We start from the raw sequence: 13,016 nt of genomic DNA on the forward strand, positions 1-13,016 counted from the left end.
CAATAAATTAATAGTCATACAACTTTTATATTTGCCGCTTACAGAATGAAGAGCCCATTTTTTCCAAGGATGGTCGGAAGTTTTTCTTTGTCCGAGCCATTCCCCAGGGAGGACGCGGGAAGTTCTACCACATCGCCATGTCATCATCACAGGTGCCTCCCTTGCTGCCACTGCTGTGGGTCTCACCTGCAGCAGAAAGCTATAAAAAGTACTATCTGTGCTTGTATCAGTGAGGCTGGAAGGTGTAAATGTAGAATGTGTGTCTTGTGCGTAAAAGAAAGCTTTCAATTATGGTTTATTGGGCATAAGATAACAAGAATTTCCAAACAAGACACTTAGAAGAAAAAGATCAACCAACTGTCTCTTTCCAAATAATCTCATTGCTTCATTTTGGTTTTTTAATGCCTTCTTAGTTGTACACAAATAAGTAAATCCCTGTACTGCCATAAAGGATTAATCAGAAGCTCATGGGCACGCTGGATTAGAGGAAGGGGTTTGAAGCTGTTCTGTGCTGAATTCATCCCATTATCTTCAGTGGCGATCATTAAGATGATTCTGACTCTATTATTTCTATGCCTGCAGATTCACGGGGCGGGGGGGGGGGGGGGGGCTGCGTGATGTGGTGGAAATTGCAGATGCATGGTTTATTTTTAATAGGTAATGAAGTCAAAGAGCTCCCTTTTCAGAAGAGAAGCTTTGCTCAGGTATCTTCTTTTAAGAATAAAGATATCTGTTTCTCTTTTCTTTTTGGCAGCCAAATAGTAGCAGTGATAACTTACAGTCTATTACATCTGGTGATTGGGATGTGACAAAGATATTGGCATATGATGAAAAGAAGCATAAAATGTAAGTAAACTCTGGTCTGACAAATCAGTCTTCCCTTGTTTAGCCTGGGACTATAGGGTTAGTTACAGTGGTGTTGTGTATGCATCTGAAATGTAGGAGCATGAGGAGATGGGGATAAGGCAGCAGGAGAAGCTGTCTCCATTTTGGCTTAACCTTTCATCCCTTTCCATGTATCTTGTCTTATTTTGGTTTTCTCAGTGACTATTAAATATATTTGTGTAGAGGAGTGATTTCTGCTGCTGCATATTAACCTCTGAAGTCTATTTTCATTGACCACCTAGATAGTCAGTTTTAGAAAGAATCCTTTATTGGCCTGCAAAAATATCAGTGCATTAGAAAAGAAGTATTTAGTTAGAATACAAAAAAACCCACCACCCTTCTTCACACTTGCCCTTTATGCTTGTAAAGTGATTTCTGTAAATATTTACTTTTAAAAATACATCTCAAGAAATTACATAAGAAAATGTTTGGAAGGTTTTCTGGAATCAGGTACCATATAGATTCCTTGCCCAGCAAAGCTTCAGCTGCATACAAGGCTCTCACCTCTCATTTGTTAAGGTCACCGAACAGCAGAGTAAAAAGCCTCTGGGATATGATAAAGTTTGAATGATCACTAAGAGTATGATGATCTCTCAAGGTTTTGAATGCCCTCGATTACCAATAACTTCAGTATGATGTAAGAGTCTTCACCACTTGGCAAAGCTAAGCAGCAAATTAGCACCAAAATCTTATTTGCATTTTAACTGTCCTGTCAAGCAGAAAATGCCACGTACAATTTGTGCAATCAAAATGTACATCTAGGCAAGTGCAGCTCACTGGAAGCAGAGCTGAATATCCTGCCCGACACAGTTCTCACACCACAGACACTACATTTGCTCCTGTAGTGTGTCATTATTCACATGAAATGCTTCTGGGGTATCAATCTGGACCCTGCACGTTGGACTGAGGTTGGCCACCTCCGGCAGCATCCAGTTGATTCACGGTCAAGAAAACTACCTCAGTGTGGCCCTCATAAGCTGTCACCGCACAACAGGGCTGTCCTTGTTCAGACAGAAAGAGCTCACCACAGTCTCAGCACAAAACAAGGGCAATGAAGTATTCTTCAACTTCATACTCTGTCTTCCCTGGAAGTCCCACTCCCTTTCTCAAAGAGGATGTTTCGGTGGGTTTTGCCTCAGCCCCGGGCTAGATATCTGTCTGGGGAAAGAATAAAAAGTGGTCAGAGAAGTAAAAACTGTTTCTAGGGGATAAAAAGAAAGATGTTTAAAGGAAACTCTGAGACATAAATCTTGAGGTAAAAATATGAAGGTCATGCACTTAATCACTTCATTCTTTTTGATCTGCTGACATGACCAGTCTAGGACCCAAACACCTCCATCCTTGTCTTAACGGCAGTGCAACCTACAACCTATTTGCTTGAGCCTCCACAGTGATATGTCCCTCTGCATGTTTTTCTAATTCAGTTTAAACTTTCCTTGCCTTTATAAGATCAGGAAAATGGTGATGTGAATGAAGATGTTTTTATATAAGATACTTGTATACACTGTTCTAATGATACAATTGCCTTTTGATTCCCCCCCACCCCACACAGTTATTTCCACAGCACGGAAGATTTGCCAAGGAGGCGACATTTATACAGGTATGAGCTTTCCTAATGTCACATACAGAATTTCCCATTTCTTCTATCTTATGTGAATCATTACATAAGCGATTGCAACAGAAACAGTTTCTTATGTGTTTGTCTTTAATGGCATTGCAAGATCTTGCAATGTATCACTGGAATAGAGAGAACAGCATAACAGTAGTGAACAAAATGCTGTGACATTTGGAAATGTATTACATTTAGTAATTTTCTCATTTCATTGCAAATTTTAAATTGGTCTCAAGATTGATAAACTGTCACAAAACTTTCCAACAGAACTGCTTAACACTTCAAAGAATTCAGAATTACATAAACTAATGATATAAACCGTTTTTATATGCCTATACAGTAGTTTTCATGGAAGTTTGATAGCACCTCACCTCTTCATGAAATTTAAAAGAAGTAACAATATGTTAGGTTTGCAAATGTTTTTTCTGCACTTCCAGATGACTTTAGTATCTGCTGTAACTGTATGATGAGGAAAAGGCTGGTTTATAGTAAGCTAAAGGTAGTGTAACTATTGAGAAAAGTATCATGGGGGCAGAATACAAAGCAGAGGAAACCCAAACATTTAAATAATAATTTCAGAGTCATTATTGCATTTGTCCTATTTTTCTTCCCAATGACCCTGTTGCCATCTCAACACCTGCAATGAAAGGCAGAGCTGGTCACAGCATCAGTTGACAAGGGATGGTCAGTACATTTTCCTTCTCTAACACGATGTCATACCTTTTTTTCCTCAGTGGGAAGGAAACTAGAGTAAACTGAAGTACCTGTAATTGAATTATTTTTTCCTTTTGAGACCTCTTTGCCTGTTCACTGCACTCCACAGTTTTTTGAGAATAGCTCAGCCCAGTGTTTATTTTCTTGAAGAAAAAAAAATCAAAACTATATTGACCATTCATTTCTACTGAAATGGGAAGAAAATCTCATTTTAAAAGCTGAGTCCAGGCACAGCTGCTCAAGAGCTGCTGGCATGAGTCAAAGCGCTTCCCACCCCTTGCTCGTCTTGGCATGCAGCTCACACTGGTGCCTTATTAACCTTCCCCACATAGGCAACTGGGAAAGAGATGCCCAAAATCTCAATGTCCTTGACCTTACTTTAATTACACGGTGACCTTGGCCTCATTTCAGGTATTTGATTTCCTGCGCTGCGTAGTTTGACCATCTCGCATCCCAGCAGCATCCTTGGCATGTGTTCTTTGACAGAGCTCCACTGGAGCTCTGACAGCTTATGTCAGATGAAGATCTGTGCTTTGGGTTTTGTTTTTTTCCTTTTTGTGTCTGATTTAGTAGCTTGTAAACAGGATTTAAGCCAGAGATATGACCTGAGCCTAAACAACAGCTCAAGACCTACTCGGTTCAGTCTCTGTGGCTTTAAAGAGGTTGTTCAGCCTCATCTCCTTCTGCCTTGAAATAGTAGCAAAAACACTCATCCACTTTACACTAATATGGAATATCTATTAGTTAATATTCTTGAAGCATTTTGAAGTTTCAAAATACTACAGCAGTGCAAAATATTATTTATTATTTGCTAATAATCTTTAATTCATTCTTCAACTTCCAGTAGACTTTTACAAAATGCTTCTGCGCATATGGACAGGCCCTGTTAACTTCTTCAAAAACAGACAATCTTTCATTTCTACTTGGATGTTGTAAGAGCAAACATTTAAAGCCCCAAAAAGACCTTTGGCCTCTGAGGGAGCTGCTAGCAAATCACACCAGTGAGGCAAACAGTAAGAAACTTAAAGAAAGCAATTCCAGCTCTTTATTGTCTGTTATAATGTAAGTAGGTGTAGAAATACTGCTCCATTGTTTCATGACTTCCTCTTGTGGAATTGCAGCCATCATTTTCTTTTAAAAACTGAACCTTCTATCATAACCACCTGACCTTGCAAAGAAAGATATCAGTATCCTTTTCTATATTCTCCATCCAGGCCAAAAAAAAAAAAAAAAAAAAAAAGCTATTACTACTATTTAAACTCAACCAAATGGAAATGCTTTGTCTCTTACTAATGTTGGACACATTATATTTATGTTCTTATTCTACAGTCCAGTAAGGTTCAGATAATGTTGCTTCCAGATAACATTTGCTCAGTGACCTTCATAGACTTGTATTAACTTTTTCAGCGCAAGCACAAATGGAAACTTCAACAGGCGGTGTCTGTCTTGTGATCTGATTGAAAACTGTACTTATTTTAGTGCATCCTTCAGTCACAATCTGGAATACTTCCTACTGACATGTGAAGGTATGTTGGGTTTTGTTATTGCAGTTGTTGTGCCTAAGGATAGGATTTTAGAGCTGGCATTGATATCTTTAGATATCCTGTGTACCTGTGGGCAGCTTTGAAAGACTGGCCGTAAATATCTGGGTCACTTTGCTTTTAAAGCTTTACTCAACTTTTTTTTTTTTTTATTTTGTGTATTTTTATTTTTAACTAGAAAGCAGATGTGTGCAAAATTTTCCCGTGCATATCTGGCTATTGAATATACAGGTACATTCCTTTAGTCACTCCAAGCATCCTTAAGATAAAGTAAGAGCAAAACCTAAAGGAGATAAAACATCAGAAAGTTTGTGAGAGATAAACCAGTGGGGTGGGATTAACTGTGGGTGACTGGGACTGAGTTCCAAACACATCCACTTATACCAGCACTGTGAGCAGAGGGATTCAAAGTAAATAAATTGCAATGAAAAGACTGTTTGCCAAGAAAAGGCAGTTTGGAGAAAGCTACCTAATGGACAATGTGAGTAGAGAATATCTAGTGTTTCACTGCTCGTTCATCATAAATTTCCCTTAGCTTGAAGCAATCTATAGGTCTGACAGAGATTTCTAGTGTTGAAAACGCCTTACAGTATCTAAAGGGCTAAGAATAGAGGGCATTTCAGGAGAAGAGTTGTAAAAGTCAGCTTTCTCCAGCTCTGTTAAGAATAAATGCAGACTCCATAGCATTTAATCCTATGTAATTTAATTCTGCCTAGTTATCAGAAATCGCACATACAATGCATGCACACAGAACTGGCTTGCAGCCCCTCCATGGTAAACATTGTTCTTACTGGTTGTCCACTGCTATGATTGAAGCTGCTCAAATGCCCTCTAAAGCAACCATTGCAAAGCAGCAAGCCAACAAGAAATGCCTCATTTTCAACAGCTCAGGAGAAAACAAACGCATGTAACATTAAAAAATGTAGCTGTTGTGTATACTGTTGTAGAGCAGCTCTAAGTACTCTCTCTGCTGAACGTCAGCAGTCTGTTTGGCAATACATGGAGTGCCCCTCCTCTGACTGACAAATATTCATTGGTGCCAGTAACTGTGGTGAACACCAAGGATAAAGAAGAAGTTTTTGGGATGGAAAAACGGGAAATCACCAGGGTAATCGAGATAAAGTGGAGAAGTAGAATGGTTAATATGATCCCAAGCAAAACATCTGGACATAGACATTTGTAAAAACATGTTCCGCCCCAAGGAGGAAAGATAGACTGTATTTTGAGGGCATTTATAGGTATTCTAAAAAAACAGCTTGCAATACAGTACAGTGAAATAGCATTGGCAGTAGGCTATAGACTAATTAACCTAGTGGACTACATGTAACCTCTGAATATATAATTATAACACACATATGCAAAGTGTCATTTCCCACTAAATATTCAGTTCTGTAGTAAATGTTATTAAGTTTATGAAGTCTGTCTCCTTAAAAGAAAAGCCTTGTATGTTTTTCTTCTTGTTTTCATTTCAAGAAAAGCTGTCAATAGCTACTAGAGAGTTTCAGTTTCCATTGCACCAAGATAATTATTTTAGCATAATTAGAAGCATTTGTGAATAACAAGATTAAGGTTTCTAAAGTGTCTTATCAACAGTTACGAGGTCATACGTTTGTATTACATTGTGTCCCATTCACAAAAAAACTGCAGTGATACCTGAAGAGATTAATGAGTTTCATTAGTGTGTTACATTAATCCAAGAACACAAGATAATGATTTTGCATGCCAAACTGTGGGCCAGATTCTCTGCTGCTGTAAACAATACCTCCATTGTAAGGTCATTAGAGTTAGATCTATTTACATCTGCTGAATATATCTTCGCCTGAATTTTCATTATGCAGGACTAAATTCTCAAACGGTAATCTCAGTGTAGCACAAATACAGCACAGCTTGAACTATAGAACTAAACTCCATTCACATACCTTTGCAAAATATGTTACATGAAGAAATACAGAGATCTTGGTAGGATTTCCATTTTCAATGATTTTTATAAAACTATCAGTCCATTACATTTGGTGGAATTATTCCTTATTTACATAACTGAAAGTGAGAGGTCTTTCACCTTCTTTGCTTTCACGCAGTTTACGTGAACAACATTTCTTTTTAGCACTTTTTGTGTAGGATCCATCCAACTTCAGTTATCTGATAAGGGTGCATTTACAGCACAGAGGACTCCCTTTGGTTCCTGTTACATCTGATGTGGGTCAGGTCATTGGAAACGTCTGTTCTGGCTGAAATGCAGACTTCTGGATAAAAGCAATCATCCCCTCAGACTTTGGTTATACAACTAGGGAAGAGCTGTTGCAGTTTGATGGAGAATCACTTGGATCCACTAGTAGGAGACTTCCTTTTCCACAGCTCCTCAGGCTGCTTAGCTAGAGCTTGGCCTTGCCTCACTTTCTCAGGGTATTATTTTATTGCTCATAAGCAGTCATACTCTAGTATCTTCTTGATTAGCAGGAAATCATATTTATTCATATACACATATAGCAGATGGAAAAGCTACTTGAATGGGGATATATCAAGAAGCCCGGATTATCCTGCAGTTGATCAAGCAGGTAGAGCAACAGTAGCACGCCAGAGTGGACAAGTCTTTGTCTTACAACGTCTGCTACCCAACGGTTTCTGCTGGCAGTTCCCACGTCTGCTTCCCCCAAAAAAATCACAGCTGGAGTCGATGTTAATGACCAGAGAGTGGCAGGCAGTACCTAATGCTGTCTGGTGCTTTATTCTCCATCTACATTGTATAAAAGCACCCAAAGCTCAGGTCTTGCTGTATACTCCGTGACTGTGTACAAAGGTGTGTGTTTGTAGCAGTAACTTTATGACTTTATGTCAGACCCATATGTATCTTCGAAGGTAGCTGAACATGATTTTACTCTGAGCAAGCCTGTAATAACTTAAAAAATTGTACTTTCTCAGATGTCCACAGGGCAAATACATGGGCAAATATTTATGTCTGTACTGACACTTAGAGACTAGCCTCCACCATACCTCAGTTTCATTTTACCCCTTTTATTGACTTGCTTTGTGATCTTCAGTTGCAAACTTTGCTGAGTTGAGAGACGTGGACATGACTGTCTCTCAGCTAAACCTCTCTAAAATGGATGGCAAGGTTTGTAAGATTTGATTGAGCAACTGATGCTTATTAAGTACTCTGTGATACTTAAATGAAAGGCAATGGAAATGGAAGCATATGTCTTTTAAAAAAAAAAAAAAACAAAACAAACAAGAAAGGTCTGGCATTGCTCATTTGATCCCAAAGGTCAAGAGTTGGAAGTTTTCTACTCACTGCTTTGGTACCTTAGAGGCACCATATAATTGTCTTAAAAGGATTTTTTTGCTGTCCTACAGACTATGCTTAATAGCAGTGCTACCTGGCACAGAGTGAAATGAGAGAAGTAGTATGCTATAATAAAAGGTAACCTCTCTTTCAGGAGGACAATGTAATGCTTACTGTCAGGAGGCAACATTTATTGCAATCACTCAGTCCCAGAAGGCTAGTTACCTTATTTTTCATCTAATTTTTTATGCTCATGATTGAATTACTGTATCAGGTTCTAAGGAAACATGATGCTTTGCAGACTGCTGTTAGATTATCTCCTCTAGACACTGTCAAAAAAGCAATATGTGCTGGAGCAAGGTCACTCCTACTGCCATTTTCATCATAAAATATGGGCTTACACTTCTCTCTCCTCTCATAAACCAGCACAGGCACTGCCACTGATTCCCTGTAAGATAAACAGAAAGCAGATCTGGATGGAAGAGTTTTGCTACTTTATATGTAAATTTAATTGAGGATGGGGTTTTCTCATCTGCCATGGGATGTAAAATTCAACTGCATAGAGAAAAGGGTAAGAAATTACAAGTTTTGTTTGTGGAAAGCAATTTATTCCTGTTTCTTTAGCGAGGCTCATGTACGGGGCAAGGCTGAATGAAACTGAGCCAGTAAAGCTCTAAAGCCCATTTTCAGGTGATAGCTCCTTATTCTTTGAAGGATGAAGCCTTATCAATAACTACCGCTGTAGTCAGCCATGCAGTCTTTTAGTATTTCCATTTTAAATAGGTGCACCTTGTCTTCAGTGATTCCTTCCCTTGCTCCCCAGTGTAACCTGACAGAAAGGAGGAAGAACCTGAAGAAAGGGCGTGCAACAATTTCTATTGCAGGCTAATTTTTACTCTGACTGTGTATAGCAGGTTTGGTTACAGCATCTTCACTCATAGAAAAATCTGTGAAGTCACTGAGACTTTTGCTTGAACACACAGAACTGGCAAAGATATCCTGGGTCCTGGAGTTCAAGTCCCTGCTGTTGCAGACAGCAGCATTGTAGCATCCTTTACATTAGTTGGTCAGTCTCCATCAACTGACCTCAGCCGTAAGCTGATCTCGTCCAGCTCAACCTGGGGAGGTGTGAGGTTCCCTACGAAGGGTTAATGCCTTCTAGCTTTGAGACAAGAGGAATAGTGAGGAAGACCTCTGGCACATGCGTACGTTGCTGCAATTAATGCCACTTAATGCATGATGAAAATGACAGGAGGGTGTGTTGTTCATGGAATGCCTACCAGCTTGCTAATTAAAATTCTCTGTAATCATGCGTTATCAGGAAGGGATTAATCATTTTTAGGGATGACACAAAGCAAATTGGTAGTTACACAGAGGGGAGAGGACCATAATGAGGGCTAAGAGAAAGCTATTGTCTCATGCTCGGCATGGTTGCTGGTGATAGAGAAGTGCCTTTGCCACTGCACTGTGTATTATCCTTTCATTCATCCACTGACTTGAGAAAAAACAGCTTTCGCTTTGAAAAGAGACAACAGTGTAACTTGTAACAGGGAACGCTATCTTCTTCTATAGGTCTCGAGTCCTTCCTTCTTTTCCAAAAATAGTAATATTGTTTTGATTCAGAATACCATAAAATCGCTATAGTTTATCTGAGCTTTTTGAAGATTATCTCTGCTGGAACCTATGTTTGTAGCTGACTGGTAGTCTTTACTGTCAGTATTTTGCAGGTTAAATGACTTTAAAGCTGTCTCTCTATTTGGAGAAAGGAAAACAGACTCTTCTAACAAAAGTGTTAAAGTATCACCTGATATGGATGTCCTCTCCAGCACTGCAGTTATCAGTAGCTTAGCCTAGATGCTGTAGATCCGTAATCACAGGTAACAGGAATGAAGTCATTTCTGCCTTTCCTAGCAGGCAATTTTGTAGCTGTAGAGCAAAATGATATGCTGTAACTCAGCTGTGCTTGATAAAATACCTAAACAACCAACAGGAAAGGGATTTATCTGGGTATTCATCTGCTTTTCTCCAGGTATGTCCTCTGAGCCTGCAGCCATGATGACAACAGCTCTGTAACTACACTCCTGGCCCTATAGTACTGAAGGGTGCCTACAGGCCTGGGAAATCATTAAAAATAGGATTTATATATCTTAGGTCCTGCCAGATAAAATCCTGGTTCAGTCCCATAAACAGAGAACAAGTGGTACAGAAGCACAGAGTAGGAAAATGTTGCAATTTAAGGATTTTCTCTGAGAGGGATTGATACTAATGAAGAAGCCATGCAACCAAATTAGTGATAATCTGAATCAAGTTCCTCATACCATTGTACATGTAATCCTTTCTGTCTGTGTATTTATGAGTTTTAAAGAGAAGTGCTGCAAGTTTATTCTTTATAGAGGCAGCATGTAGCTATAAACTTCTTATCTCCTTAAACTTTCTTGAGAATTTAATTATCTTCATTCCTCCTCTTGGTGCAATATGGAAACACCATCTGGGCATGGGAACACTTAGGAGCTTTACTTGTTGCTTCCACTTATTAGGTTTATTCTGAGCATTAAAATGTCCTTTTATTGTTCTACATTTCTTTTATTTTCCAGATTTTTGTTGGAGTCAGCAAAGACTTTCACTACCAAGTTCCATCAACTCAGCTGGCTCTGCTTTGTGGCGGGTTGTCTTAACCTCGCTTTTAATCACATTTTAACACCGAGAGTCCAAAGCACGATTTAGGAAGGGTCAGCCTATCCAGTATGAAGAGGTCTAAAACCATGTATTGGCATCATTTTACAACCCTAGATTTTTCTGCCCTCTGATGTGGTTGCAGCACAAGCTCCTGCCCACACAGATGATACAAGTCTGAAATGCATGGTTACACTTCTGGAGGATACCATATACACAGAAATTTTTAACGTAGGCAAGTTTAAGTAACAAAAGACATTAAGTGAAATCATTACTTTATAATGAGGACTCCTTTGGGAGGATACATCTGCTCAGCATTTATGCTTGTTGGGACCAGGATTCAAAACAGGCTTATGTCCTTGATCAGCGCAATCTTTCTAAACCCAGCTAGTAATTGCTAACTAGCACCTCTCCTGCTTTCTTTTAGTAATGTGGCAAGGGTTTTTTACTAAAACCCACTAGCCAGCACCCCTGCAAAAGAACTTGTAAAGGAGGCTGGAGGTGGTCAGACCTCCAGCCTCCAGGTGGGAAAACTGGGTCATTAATGCTGCCTCATGTGCTGTGCAGTGTGAGATAAGCTCAGCCGACAGCCGGGTGGGTGGGAACATCCTTTGAAATGGCAGCAGCCAGCACCATTTCCATTGGCATCGTTCAGCTCAAGGATTTAAAAACCATTATTTTTTTAAAAAAAATGTGAATAAAGATAAAATTCTGGGCATTGCTTCTAGTATTGTGTCTATACATAGATGCCATTACTGCCTAAATACTTTGTCTTTTTTTAAGAGATATATAGTTTGGAAAATCTCCTAGTATTTTATTCTCTCATAGGATTACCAGCTGATTTGGATAGACCTGAATGCATTCCAAAGAAAAGCTAAATTAAAAGCAATAAAGTGCTTGGATTTGTTGATGAATTTCAATGTAACAAAGCAACATTTATTTTGCCCATCTTCTTATGGATTCAGTCAGTTTCATCTGCACTTTTTATAATGCTGACTTTAGGAACTTTTTTCCCTAAAAATCCCATAAAATCCTAGACTTATGAGTTTTAATCAACAAATATCTTCACAAAAACATTGGTTTTAGCATATCACTCATAAGAAATTTTCATCTGTAATATTCATGACAAAAAAACAGGGATTTCTGCTGGTAGGGGTTTACTTTCTGAATCAAAGTGTCTGAATCCTTTCTGCTTCAGTAAAGAAGATCACAACATTTGTCTTTCACCATGAGTGAATCAAACCACATTTTGCTTCAGTTTCTCCAGTACGAGGGGGCCATGGGATCATCACAGAGATGTTACTGGCAGTAATTAGTACATCTGTGTCACTTTGAACAGGAAGAGATTAATATAATTTAAAATCTCAGGGTAATCCTATATTGCAATTTATCAGGATACAGGTAAGAGGGAATAGAACTCTTATTGGTGGTAAAATAAATACTGCACTAGGTGCTTAATTCAAGTTATCAGAAGATGTGTAAAGCCCTTTGCAACCTTTCCCCAGCTGATCATTTTCATGCATTTACCAGGCGGGGAGCAAAGGTACAGCGAGAATTAGTGGTTTGCCTATGGCCACATCTTGAGTCAAGTATCATGACCTCCATTTTCTTCCTCATATTGCGAGACAGCACTCCAAGGAAAAGCACCATTGGCTACTGGGACAGACCAGAAGTGTGTCTAGCTCCACAGTCTGCCTCCATCAGTGGATGGTGCATAATTACCCTCTTCAGGATTTTTGCAATAACGTACCCATGAGGGACATGTCTGCCCAGCTCCTGCAATAGGAGGTTGGCTAATGCCTTCAGGCAGGAGAATAATGAACCTTTTTCTACATCTTTCTCAGTTCCTTCATTTAATCAGACCTTTTAACCTGTGCCATTTAGGCCAGACCTACCATCCCTGAAAAGCAATGGAAAACCTGGAGATAAGGATTTTTTTATACTACCTATGGACAAGCAGATGCCAGCAGCTGTAAATCAATGTAAGATGTCTACCATTCAACAGCATAAGTCCATAAAGCAACATTTTGTCTACAAAACCTAACTATATGACTCGTGGATTGCCTTACATATCACACAGAAATCTTGCATGCCACAATCTCATCAACAGCATTCCTGGAACCCGATTGTGCTTGGTAATCGTTATGCCCGGATAAGCATCAGTGCAAGCAATAATGAAAGTATGCAGTTTAGCTTTTCCCTGGATACATTTATCTATTTATGGACTATAAACCAACTTACTATTTAGGCAAATATATCTGCAAAGTAGTAGTGGATTGCTTTCTTTGCTCCAGTTCTGTAATAAAATAAT

The 13,016-nt window shown here is 39.1% G+C and overlaps 1 protein-coding gene across 3 annotated transcripts in view; it reads left to right on the forward strand.

Moving 5' to 3' along the window:
- DPP6 (dipeptidyl peptidase like 6) overlaps window positions 1-13,016 on the forward strand; it is a 578,451-nt gene that overhangs the window by 534,746 nt on the left and 30,689 nt on the right. For all 3 annotated transcript variants that reach the window (XM_075082347.1, XM_075082346.1, XM_075082348.1), the window contains exons 13-16: window positions 45-152; window positions 755-846; window positions 2,438-2,485; window positions 4,619-4,737. In XM_075082347.1, coding sequence (XP_074938448.1) covers window positions 45-152; window positions 755-846; window positions 2,438-2,485; window positions 4,619-4,737 — 367 coding nt within the window. The remainder of the gene's footprint in view (window positions 1-44; window positions 153-754; window positions 847-2,437; window positions 2,486-4,618; window positions 4,738-13,016) is intronic.

The sequence above is a fragment of the Phalacrocorax aristotelis genome, chromosome 2 (assembly GCF_949628215.1).
Source record: "Phalacrocorax aristotelis chromosome 2, bGulAri2.1, whole genome shotgun sequence".
NCBI classification, from domain to species: Eukaryota; Metazoa; Chordata; class Aves; order Suliformes; family Phalacrocoracidae; genus Phalacrocorax; species Phalacrocorax aristotelis.